This window comes from Aphanomyces astaci (assembly GCF_000520075.1).
Source record: "Aphanomyces astaci strain APO3 unplaced genomic scaffold supercont1.2, whole genome shotgun sequence".
NCBI classification, from domain to species: domain Eukaryota; phylum Oomycota; class Saprolegniomycetes; order Saprolegniales; family Verrucalvaceae; genus Aphanomyces; species Aphanomyces astaci.
Genome location: NW_009798265.1, coordinates 1592740 through 1605100, shown reverse-complemented (window position 1 = coordinate 1605100; position 12361 = coordinate 1592740). Strand labels below are relative to the sequence as shown.

At 43.9% G+C, this 12361-nt stretch overlaps 2 protein-coding genes across 2 annotated transcripts; both read right to left on the bottom strand.

The window, feature by feature from the left end:
- Positions 1–5466: 5466 nt before the first annotated feature.
- On the bottom strand, positions 5467–9642 carry H257_01455 (hypothetical protein; the record flags this gene model as incomplete). Its single annotated transcript, XM_009824660.1, has 4 exons — positions 5467–5640; positions 5690–5746; positions 8887–9329; positions 9525–9642. The coding sequence occupies 4 exons, from the start codon at positions 9640–9642 to the stop codon at positions 5467–5469; spliced, it is 792 nt and encodes a 263-aa protein (XP_009822962.1).
- Positions 9643–11412: 1770 nt separating this feature from the next.
- Positions 11413–11727, bottom strand: H257_01454 (hypothetical protein; the record flags this gene model as incomplete). The annotated part of the gene is made up of 1 exon (XM_009824659.1): positions 11413–11727. The coding sequence occupies one exon, from the start codon at positions 11725–11727 to the stop codon at positions 11413–11415; it is 315 nt and encodes a 104-aa protein (XP_009822961.1).
- Between the last annotated feature and the right edge of the window lie 634 nt (positions 11728–12361).

Here is a 12361-nt window from a genome sequence, read left to right as displayed (position 1 = left end):
CGGTTGCAACGGTCTTGGATTGCGAAGTTCATCAAATGGATGTGCATACAGCGTTCCTAAATGGGAAACTGGACACTGAGGTTTTTATGCACCAACCTCCTGGATTTCAAAACAGAGGACTGAAAGGTGAGCATTTGGTGTGCAAACTACTGAAGAGCATATATGGCTTAAAACAAGCACCAAAGATTTGGTATGCAGTCCTCCATGAGTTCCTTACTACAATTGGCTTTTCACGATGTGACAAAGAGTATAGCATCTATGTGAAAAGAGTGGGAGGATTGAATGAGTTGATAAATGACATGTGCACGATTGATGATTGGATAATAATAGTCGTGTATGTCGATGATTTGACTATAGTGTCACCAAAATCAGAAGAAATCAGCAAGCTCAAAATTGAATTGAGCAATCGGTTCAAAATGAAAGACTTGGGCAACATCCATTATATCCTCAAAATGGAGGTTCAAAGAAACAGAAGTGCCAAGACCATGACAATAAGCCAACAGAAGTACATCAAGGACTTATTGGTGAAGTTTGGCCAAGAAAATGCAAAAGAAGTATCAACTCCTCAGTTAGTGGGAGTCGAGTTAGAACCTGAAACAAAGTTGTCGAAAGAGCAAATTGACAAGCAGCCATTTGACTATAGAGGCATAGTCGGATCACTGCAGTACCTGGTTCGAGGTACTCGTCCAGATATCGGTAACGCCGTTCAAGAACTAAGTAAGCTTCTTTCGTGTTACAATGATACTCATTATTATGCTGCACTGAGAGTGCTGAAATACTTGAAGGGAACATCTAAACATGGACTATATCTTGACGGGAAGTGCAAATATATATTTTATGACGTGTACACTGATGCATCTTTTGCGAGCCAAATAAGGATCGGAAAAGTATTACTGGATATTTGATCCGAATGGCTGGAATATGCATATCATGGGCAAGCTGCAAACAAATGTGTGTGTCGTTATCAACTGTTCAAGCAGAGTTGATAGCTTTAAGTGAAGGAGTGAAAGAGCGTGAATGGATCTTCATCTGCTAAAAGAAATGGGATTTCACGTGAAAAGACCGATCACTATCTGGACAGATAGCCAGGCAGCTGTCGATATTGTGAAATATCCATCAAATCACAAAGCTACGAAACACATTGAAATTCGTCACCTTTTTACACGTGACTTATCAGAAAAATGAAAAATCAAGTTGAGGTTCTGCCCAACCAAAGAAATGGTTGCAGATATCCTGACCAAGGCGCTGGCGCCCACACAGCTTGAAATACTTCGATTCCTCATGGGAGTTCGAGACCTTGGTGTGGCCTGGAACAATGAAGAGAAAAATGTTCTGTTTCAGTGGAGTTAGCCACGTCATGACAGATCAAGTGGGAGTGTTGAATATCAGTGTTAATTCAATATTATCCGTAAATTATTCCGGATGAGTTTCATACTGATTTACAAAGTAAGACATCAGTAGTGTCGCTTGCATTAGGTCACAACATTGGAATGAGCGGCCAGCATCGTCTGTAGATGTATCTTGAGTGATCTGCATGACACAGGCCTATATTATTCAGGGATTGGCTGCCCTCCGTTTGACACTCGTCAATGCCACGTGACGTCATAGCTAGCAATAGTTCATTAAGTTGGTGCGATGAAGCAGAGGCTTGTTTTCACTTTTGGAATTGCCCTTTAACTGAGCACCTTAGTACCAACCCCTTTCAACCCCGCCACTGTGTTGCCCGCGTTCATCTTAATAAGCCTTAAAGATGCTACTACTGTAGTACCGTTACTCTGGACAAGACATTCAGAACTGTACAGCATACACTGGCGGAATGTACTATATAGGTACTAGTAGAATGAAACAGAAAATGGAAGTAGAAGGCACAGCATATATGAACGTGCGAAGATGCAGGTAATATAAGGCTCTCATAATCTTCTGCAATTGCGCTCACTGTGGCTCAAATGTGCTTGTGAGCGCACTTGAGACGATGAACCAACGTTCAAAATTTGAAGCCACACAGAATGCTCAAGTTTAGAAAGAGGTAGCGTCGATGGCTCAGCCCCGTATGAATGAAACCACGACAACGTCGTGTAAATGTCGTGTTGGTATATCCAAGCCACAGTGGCGATCAATACTACGACATCACCACAGGTCTACAGTAGATCAAATGATGCTTCGTCGTGCATGCAGATTTCTGAATAAAAATACGACCTGGACGTGCATTTTAATAAAACCATGCATACATTATTTCATATAATTTTAAAAGGCTTAACGTCTCACTCTTTTTGTGATACGGAGGAAGCACTAAAAATCAAAATTACGAAATCGAAAGGAATTTACTCATAATATTGGTTAATCACTCAGTCATATCCAAAATAGGTCCAGGCAGTAGTCGAAACCATCACAATTTCCAATATCATCCAATAAATTGCTACAAGAGTGTGCAATTAGTTGTGTGACGTGACAATTGGCCAAGAGGTCTAATGCACTCAATACCAACACAGTGGCTGCTGCATAAATCATTCGTGTACACAAAGGCGTGACAACCATTACTTTCACATCTCTTTTCGCCGCCATGGAGTTTTCCGCAGATTTCAATTGGACACCTCGCGCGATGGCGACGGCACATCCCAGACGCCAACGGAGCTCCTTCGACATCATGGCTGAAGGGATATATTTCTCGTCGCTGTTGGCTGCCATGAATTCGAAAATGAGGTTATGATTGTCTGAATTTTCCTATCGGTACAATGTGCCTGCCTTTTCTACATCGCATTTTCTACTTTTTTGCACAGCTTTATATATTGTGATTTGAACTTGTATTGGCGTCGGTTTTACGTGGCTAAAAGAGTGGTACTTCTGTAGTAACTGTGTTACAAAGTTGAATAAATACCTGGTGTTTTAGCTAATTCACTGGGGTTTTATAAATGCCAAATAACTCTGAGCAATAATAATCACATGTGATCCTGAAGTGACCAAAACACCTTGGCTATTAATTCCATCGTGTAGTACACGCTACCTGCATGTACTATGCGATGGAACAAGAAGATGGCGTGGTTTTCTACGATGTGGCACCATACATACATCGTGTACGGTAGAACTCCGGCGCTTGTCCTCGGGGTGTGACATTTGTAATATCAAAAGTTGTTTATGGTGACCAGTGAATTGTGCAATTTGGTCCCGAGAATAGCACATATAACTTCGACTTGCACTTTTCAAATGTGCAAAAGCGAGGGAGTTGCATAAATGACCTCCCTATAATTACATTCTGTAACGAAACGTGATCCTAAATCACGGTACGGATTATCTAAAGCACTGGGGTCGATGTAACAAACACCCAGGTTTATGGTGTGAATAGCCAAAACAGTGAAAAGCACAATAATCGTTTTCTACATGTTTCCTGTCACTTGTCAGTCCTAGTGATTCCGTTGTTTTGAAATAGTGCAACTATTCTGGAGACATATGTGGACGTGTGTGGACGTGTGGGGGGTAGGCAATATTCGCCAATCCGATGGCTGAAGTACAAGCTATTGGTTTCAAGGCGAGTGGTTTCACTTTGATGTTTTACTTTGTGATATATAAGGATTTTTGCATTCATCTTTTGGTAACCAGCCGCTAATGACGACGAAGGACATCTACGAGCACTTCTCATCCATTGGAAATGAAGCGACGTTCAGGCGTTCTTGTGTCTACTGCACCAAGCCTATAGCTTCCAAACACACTGGTCGCTGGGAACAACATCTACGTACAGGAGACCACAAAGTACATCACGTAGCATTGACGGAGTTCGTGGATCCTACGCTTACAGGCCTGGCCGCGATGCTTGTAGCTCAGCTCCCTGTGTCACGAGAATTTGACGCTATAGGGTTCGACAGGGTAGGCGCGGCGCGGGTGAGCGTAAGACCAGACACAAGTGTGGGAAGAAGTGTAAGCGAGTAATTTTGGGAGGTTTGAACCGGCTTGCGGTGAATCCTAAAGCCATTCCATGCGACCATATCATGTACAGCATGGGTCGTTTCCTGAGGAACTACTTACCGTTGCATTGCACTGATAACGCGATCAGCATTAACGCCTATGTTGTCGAACTGGCGACATGGATAAAGACATCGAAACCCCCTTCATGAAATGCATCAAAAATGGCCCCAGTATGCCAAAAACACCGGTTAGGCTATTATTACGAGCGATCCACAGCGCTCGGCGAAGTGTATGGATGTACCCCGTCATGTGTTGGAGTACCAAGTCCGGGATCTCAAGCGACGACTCGACGCAGCTGAATCAAGCCTCGAAAAACAGGTGTCGAAGCAACGACGCCTTGGTGCTAACGGTATGAGGAGTTTCCAGCACACCCACTAATTGAATACAGAAACAATTTTGTATGTCATTGTTGAACTACATTTCGTGACCTTGTTCCTACCGATCATGCACAAATCTACAAATTCCAATATGGTAAGAAGCACCCCAAGCGAAAAGCCGACGAAGTGGACGATATCGTGGTAACGCCAGAATCAAAGCGTCGTGTCAGTATCCTTGGACGCATGGAGAGCTCACCCATAGCGCCGCTTGGTGTTTTAATCGATTCGCTTGACAAGGGCGACGCGTTCGTCAATTCATCGAACCACCATTACAAGCGCGGCTCAGCGGGCGCATTGTATTCATTGGTCGACGTGTTTCCAGTTCTACTGTCCTTACGGTGTACGGACAATTGCATCTATCGAGGACCTCCAATCATGCGCTTGCAATCCGACTGGCGAAACAAAGCGCTCCAACCTGCTTTTTCTTTACAGTGCTGTTGTGTTTGATGTTCCTTCTCTCGACCACGGCTTCATTGCTGGTCGAGTTGCAACATCCAGTCGCACATCAAAACACAAACGAGAAAATGGCAATGGACCACATGTTACTCCAATGTGAAGTCATCGACGTTTGTACCATAGTATCTTGCAGCATGAATATGATCTTAGCTCTATGAAGTTAACACGACCTCCTGCTTTTTAATGTTCGTGTGTGTTTGCTGACACAAGCCCACGGATATCTACAGCCACATGCATCGACAGCGAAGGCTCTTCACACACATACAATTATAGTGTGAGTCGAACATATGAATAAGTATCTTGGTTGCGGTAGTCATACCTGAAATCATGTAGCAACGGCGGAAGTCGGGGTAGATGTCGTTGTGTTCCAATGCGAAAACAAGGTGGCGTTAGTTGGATTGGTGGCTGTTCAAAGTAACGTAAAAAAATCATTTAAGACACGTCTGTGGAACGCGGCTCGGGTACAGGGAACGACGTTGAATAGTGCCGGGGGAATTTTAGCACCAAAAAAATTCGAACTGACCAATCAAAATTATGAAATATAAAGGACTAGACATTATTGGCTAAAATAGTCCGCGGCCAATTCAAATGGAATTTGATGGCCATCAACCCCTAGAACTCGATCACATGCTGAACACATTGCACGCAATGGGGCCGAAGAGCATCCAGCATCGAATCAGGTCTTCCGTTGCACAGAAGTTGCAAGCCATTGCCGCTGCCAAGGCAACTTCTGTGCGAGTGGCAGCTCAACGTCTTGGGTACCCCGAGTGAACATGCGACTCTGGGTCCAAGAAGAGTCCAAGCTGTTCGACTTCAAAGGCTCCAAGGCACGAAAGAAGAACACCGGTGACTGTAGAGCACGCCCAATCATACGCGAACCACACGCGCTTGTGACGTACATGAAGAACCAACGCCGACAAGAGCTTGTCGTCACATCTGCCCACATGCTGCAATTCCTACGCATGGACCATCTCAGTTGGATCGAGACCTACATGTCGACATGAAATACCGGGTACTTATCGTTTCTGCGTTTGTTGCAGCATTTTGCTGATCGTCTTCTCCAAACAACACATCTGCGAGCATTTGCTCTGTCTTGCAGTATTGGACTTTGGTTCTCCCTTTCTCAACTAAGTCTCGAGCAAATAGATACCTAGTCTCGATGTGCTTAGTTGCTTTGTGATTTCCAGGATTATGAACAATGTCAATAGCGGCTGTGTTATCGCACCAGATAACTATGGGGCCAGTTGGTTGGAATCCCATCTCTATAAGAAGATGACGGACCCACTCACATTCTTTAACGCCTTCGCTTAATGCAACCAACTCAGATTCTGTAGTAGAAACTGAAACACAAGCTTGCTTGTTACTGTACCACGAGATGCAGACTCCAGCAATTATGACAAGATAACCAGTGATGGATTTACGCTCTTTTTGTTGAGTCGCGAAACTTGCGTCTGTGTAGGCTTCAAAGGAAACACTGCTTGTTTTCCGTCAATTAGAAGTCCATATGTAGACGTCTCTTTTAAGTATCTTAGTACTCTCAGGTCTGCTTCCCAATGAGAACTATTGTAACAACTCAAATATTTGCTCAATTCCCGAACTGCATTAGCTATGTCGGGACGAGTACCATGCACTAAGTATTGTAGTGGTCCAACGAGTCCTCTGTAGTCAAAGGGCTGTGCTGCAATCTGAGTTGATGTCATTTGAATTTCTGGTTTCAGTTCGACTCCCACTAGCTGTGGAGTGGTTGATGTTCTACAACCTTCCATCTTGTATTTCGTCAGGAGATCCTTAATGAACTTTTCTTGTGAAAGTGCCATCGTTTTCTGCGACCGATTCCTCGTTACATGAATTTTAAGTATGTAGTTGAGATCGCCTAAATCTTTCATTTTAAAGCGTTGGCTCAGTTGAGATTGTAACTTATCAACTAAAACTTGGCTCTTTGAGATAATGGTGAGATCGTCAACATAGACAACTACAATAATCCAATCAATTTCACTATCTCCCACTTTTTGAACATACAAGCAGTACTCCTTGCTGCAACGTTCAAAACCGATGGATGTCAGGAACTCATGTAACAGTTGGTACCAAATTCGTGGCGCCTGTTTGAGTCCGTAGATACTCTTGATCAGTTTGTTGGACCATATGTTTGTCGTGACCTTGGATATATCCGGGTGCTTGTCGCATGTACAACTCAGTGCCGGTGGAATAACACCATATAAAAACGCGGTGTGTACGTCCATTTGCTTTATGATGCAATCAAAGATAACACCGATGGCTAGAACAAGTCTTAAGGATTCAAAGCGAGCAACTGGAGCATATACATCATCGCAGTCTACTCCGTATTCTTGGTGACAGTCTTGTGCTACAAGACGGAGCACGTTTATCAGATTGTCGCTCATTTGTATATCGCTCCACATGGTTAGGATACTTTCGTTTACCATCCGATGTAAGTTCTGTAGTGTGATCATTTACGTCTAAATGAAGCTCAACTGGCACGTCTGCCAGTGCACATGATGGAATAGCGATATCCACAGACGAGTCAGAATATACGTCATCGGGTGATGTAAATTTAGATTCACTTGGAAACCACTTTCATAACTTTCTGGTGGTTGAAGCAGGTCAACAGCACGAAGTTCAGTGCTAGTCAATGGGGTCGCCACGTCAGCGATTGCTTTCTCTGTAATCGCTCGGGCGTGTTCGTGGTCAAAGGTGAAATCCCCCGAAATGAGAAAGCGATTATTATGTATATCCAGCAGACGATATCCTTTGTAGTCCTCTGCCACACCTAAAAGGCGACATTTTAACGCACGACTTTCCAATTTCTTGTCCTTTCGTAATTCTTTTGGAATATACGCATTGCAGATGGCTCCCCAAGGTCTGATCAGGTACTTCACCATGTAGTACTTCGAAGGGTGTTTTGTCATCCAGTCTGTGAGATGGTGTCCTATTTTGAAGGTACGTGGCATACATAAGAGCCTCAGGCCACCATTTTGACGTCATGTCAGCATCTAATAGCATGCACCTGACCTTGGCAAACTTGCTTTGATGGTCTCTCTCAACAGAGCCATTCTCTTCCGGTGAGTATCGATTTGACTTCTCGTATTTTACTCCGAGTTTTCGGAAAAACCCTAGAAGTGATTTGTTGTTAAACTCAGTCCCACCGTCAGTACGCACTCGACGTACGACACTTGTCACACTGTCGCTGGACGAGTTTCACGAATACTTTGATACCAGTTGGAATGGTGTCCTTTGTTGAGTGAAGCGTAGCCCATCGATACGACGTCGCATCATCAACAATTGAACAGTACTACCTAATCTGTCCAAGTGTGCCATACATTCCAGCTTGTTTAAGGGGGCCACAAGTGTCCATATGAAGTGAACCAAGCGGATTGGGGTGCCTACTTCCAATCAACACTTTGTAGGACATTCGACGATGCTTTGCGCGGACACATTTCCTGCAGAAAATACGTAACCCACGTAAACAGTCAGGGTGACTACGAGGGGCACCATTGACAGTACCCTTAGTCAACATCGAAATTAACGCCACATATTGACATCTAAACGAATATGCCATTCTCTGATTAACTTTATGGCTCGTTGTTTTTTATGGACAACCGTGACTGGTACGGGGGACCGCATTACTTGAGCGCATCGAATTTGACGTTCGATATCAGTCCAACTTTTGACATAGTAAGCACCATTTATCGAGGTGCCGATGAACTGAAGCTTGCAGTTTGAAAATACATACTTGTACATTGCACAGGCACTATCAACGATATGGTAGCCAGAACGCTTCAGAGCATTTTCACTCAGGATATTTGCCGTTGCGCCTGGCACGAAGGAAACACTTTGAAATATATACTGGACTACACCATTTGGAGACTCAAGCCACAACTTCGCAACTCCCATGTGTATCAACGAGTTTATGACCACCAGCAAATGAAAATGTGAATCCAGAATGCATTGTTAAGTTGGTTACTACGTAGTAAAAAACTAACGTCACCGGTCATGTGGTGACCACAACCACCACCAGTGCCCATTCACGACTACTCATTTCACGACGAGTGAGTAAATTCGGACACTGTAATTTTAATACCTGGTCACGCATGGATGCCGCCATCGTCTCGACACGAGGAGTGGACGTCGTGGCCACAGCCAAAGCGGGAGAGTAGGACAGCATATCGCTGTCATCAGGGCACGAAAACATGTCGTCCATAGACATGTCCGGCAGGTCAAATTCTTGACGGCTTGGAGGCGAAGCAGGTAATGCCACTTCTTCACGCATCACGACGGCGCCGCAGGCCACTTCGGTGCGAACATCACGACCCTTGGGCACCGCATCTTCGATTCGCCGCGGTTCTTCAAAAATCGAACTTCGCGCCCAGCCCCGCCGAAAGTCATCCTGACGCTTAGGGCAATCCCACTTCATGTGGTCCACGCCGTTGACGTTGTATTTGCCTTCACAGTAGAAACACTTGCGGCTCTTTGGAGTTGCCTTGGAAAACGCCTTTCCGGTGTCATGACGCTTGCCCTGATTGGCTAGATTTCCGGATGACTTTCGTTTCCCATGGTTCTGATTGGATGAAAAGTTAGCATTGCTAACCGGAATATCCGGTCGTGGAGTTTGACCTCCCATGGTCAAAATTGCATGTTTCTTCTTTTGACCCAAAACTCCAACAAGTTTAGCCTCTACCTCAGCTAGGTTAAAAAAACCATCGTACTTGATTTGTGCACCATAAAACTGAGAGGGTAGTTCATTCAATGCCATGTAAATGATCAAGTCATCAGTCACACTGTCGCGACCAAGGTGCTGACGAGATTGGGCATTGATCAGGTTCTTGAGGGACTTCATCTCACCAAACCATGACTGGGTGTTGTCAATAGTTTTTTTAGCCGTTTTAATTAATTGACCCATATAACCAGTCACAGATGAAACATTCGAAGTCCCGTAGCGACTTTCGACTTCAGGCCACACCTCATGCACAGGAGTTTTTCCATCAGTCGTGTCACGTAGCTGCTGGACAAACGACTTAGGTAGAAGACTATACAGGTAGAAGCGAACCTTTTGCTCTGTTCTCTTCCGATTGTACAAGTACCACCGGTCATGTGCTTCATTGCCAGTCGAGATAATCGGTGGCTCGCAATGCAACCAGTCCTCATATTTAATTTAAGGCTCGGGCAATGATTTTGGTTCCTTTAAGTAGTTACCAACCATCTCAAGGGTCATTCCCTCCATGTAGCTAACAAAGCTTTGGGACCTCACACGAAACGAGGACTTCTTTCCGTCGAACACCAGAAGTGCCAAGTCCGAGGTAAACTTTGATGAAGCAAACGAGATCACCAGTACTTGAAATATCAGATAAATCCAAGCAATACGTATCACGCTAACAAAAATCAATCGACACACACACACAAGCAGAGTGGCTCAGTTCGAAGGTGCGTATCACATGCTCTACAACATGTTAATTGGTCAATTCTCATGATGGCACATCCCATTATTCCGGATAACTAATTTTATCCGACACTTAAGTAATAAAATAATTTTCTTGACCCATAGCAATTTCACCGTCGACGCAGAGGAGACTGCGAACACCAACATCCCTAATGTAACGTAGTCTAAGACAGCGAGCCGTTCGAAACAAATGCGAGCATTGCATAAAATGTACTACAAACTTTTGGATAAATGGGGTTTTTGTTCCGATCAAAATGGAATCATATAGTACATGTGAGTATACTATAGTGAATACCTGTGAACATTTCGGGTAATTCCACCCTCCTTCACCCATCTCACCCATCCTCCAGAGAACATCCGCTATACTGTAGCATATACGAAATAAACTATAGCACAAGATTTGCACACATTGATTGGAACAAAAACGACATTGATCCGAACTTTTGTGCTTTCCAATCCTTGTCAAAATATAAATCTATTTGCGGCGAATACGGCAGCACAATGAAACGCAGCACCCCTTTGATGTGGACGGCTTCTTGAAGCTCGTTGTACTGTACAGTATGTACAATCAATGCATATATATGTATATTTGCATTGATTGGCCAAATCAAAATGAGCGTATGTACAGTACAAGAGCTTCAAGAAGCCGTCCAAATATACATATATTTGCATTGTCCAAAATCAAAATGAGCGAAGAAAGGGCCCAGCGTTCAAGTAAGAGATGATTCGCTTGGCCATCACACTATTGAACTTTTCACGGTCCAATGTTCCAAACGTTTCAAAATTACTCAAATGGCAAAAATATATAACACTAGTAGTATTCTATATCATAAAGTACCATCAGCATAATTCCAAGATAACAAACCCGACGTCGTGAAGGCAGCTAAAGTAGATACACGTTCGCCCCGCGCCAACGGTAGATCCACAATATAGCTTTAGTATTTTGCTTCGACCAAGAGCACTTTCGAATTGCATTGCGGCAATCCTTCTATGCCTCGTCAACGAGAATAAGTTTGTCGGGGTACGAGTAGTACTGTAAGTTTGCAGGCGGCTAAAGTAACCCTCTAACTCGAAATCAGCAGCTTATCGTGCTCGTTTTTCTAGGACTTTATCGATGATTAGCAATATGCAGGATAAGAACAATGGGTTGAACTATCATACCTGTTCAAGTCAGCCCGAGGTCTTGCATGAGTACTCGACAAATGGTTGCGACGGAAACGATCCTGACCGAAAGAAAATGATGTCGAATCGCTGCTTAGCGTTCTTCAATGTAGAAGCAAGGGTGCAGACGGCGTAGTCTTGCACCCAAGCGATCACGTCAACTGGCCACCAGTTACCAATTACGTGTCCTGTGCATGTGAACATGGCGTTGTATCTTGCCACGGATCGCCGTGACATTCCGAGGATCAACCGCACAACATCAAGGTCGATGCCGTACACTTGAACCAGTACAACACACCTCCAGCGCATGTCAATGATGATCATCTTAAAACAACTTGCTTGTCACTTTCAAATGGGCAAACAACTTGAATAAGCTTAAAAGTACAGCGGCCGATACTTGTTAGCCAATCAACGCTTCTTGATGTCATTATTTGCTGTTGCTATCCGTTAAACCATGAGAGCCCAAATCCGTAATACAAATGTAGTACATTTCTTTAGCCTAATCTTAGGATGCAAAATTATTAAAGGAGGGCTTTAGGACCCGTGTGGCAACCTGAAATATTTCAATATTCTGGCCCAAAAAGCCATTTTGGGGTGAATTCAATAAATCTGATAATAATTGGAACATGTCTTGCTTGAAGCGTTTTAACCCAAATCCAATAATTCCAAGTGGAATTTCTCCTTGAGGAGGTCCAAAATGCCATATTACAAAATGTACTTCCATTTTGAAAATGCCGTTTTTGGTGTATCCCATTTTGCCAGAAAATCGAATGTTATTTTTGAAATGCCAATGTCAGACGATCAGACTTCTTCTACTTCTTCCTGTCCATTGGTATCATCACCTTGCTGTAGTCTTTCAGTGCACGCACCAATCCATTGCTGCCACGCCTCGAGCTGAGTCAGCCATGGGAATCGATTTCTGGACGACAAACAGGTCCATTAACCTTTGCTGTGTCAC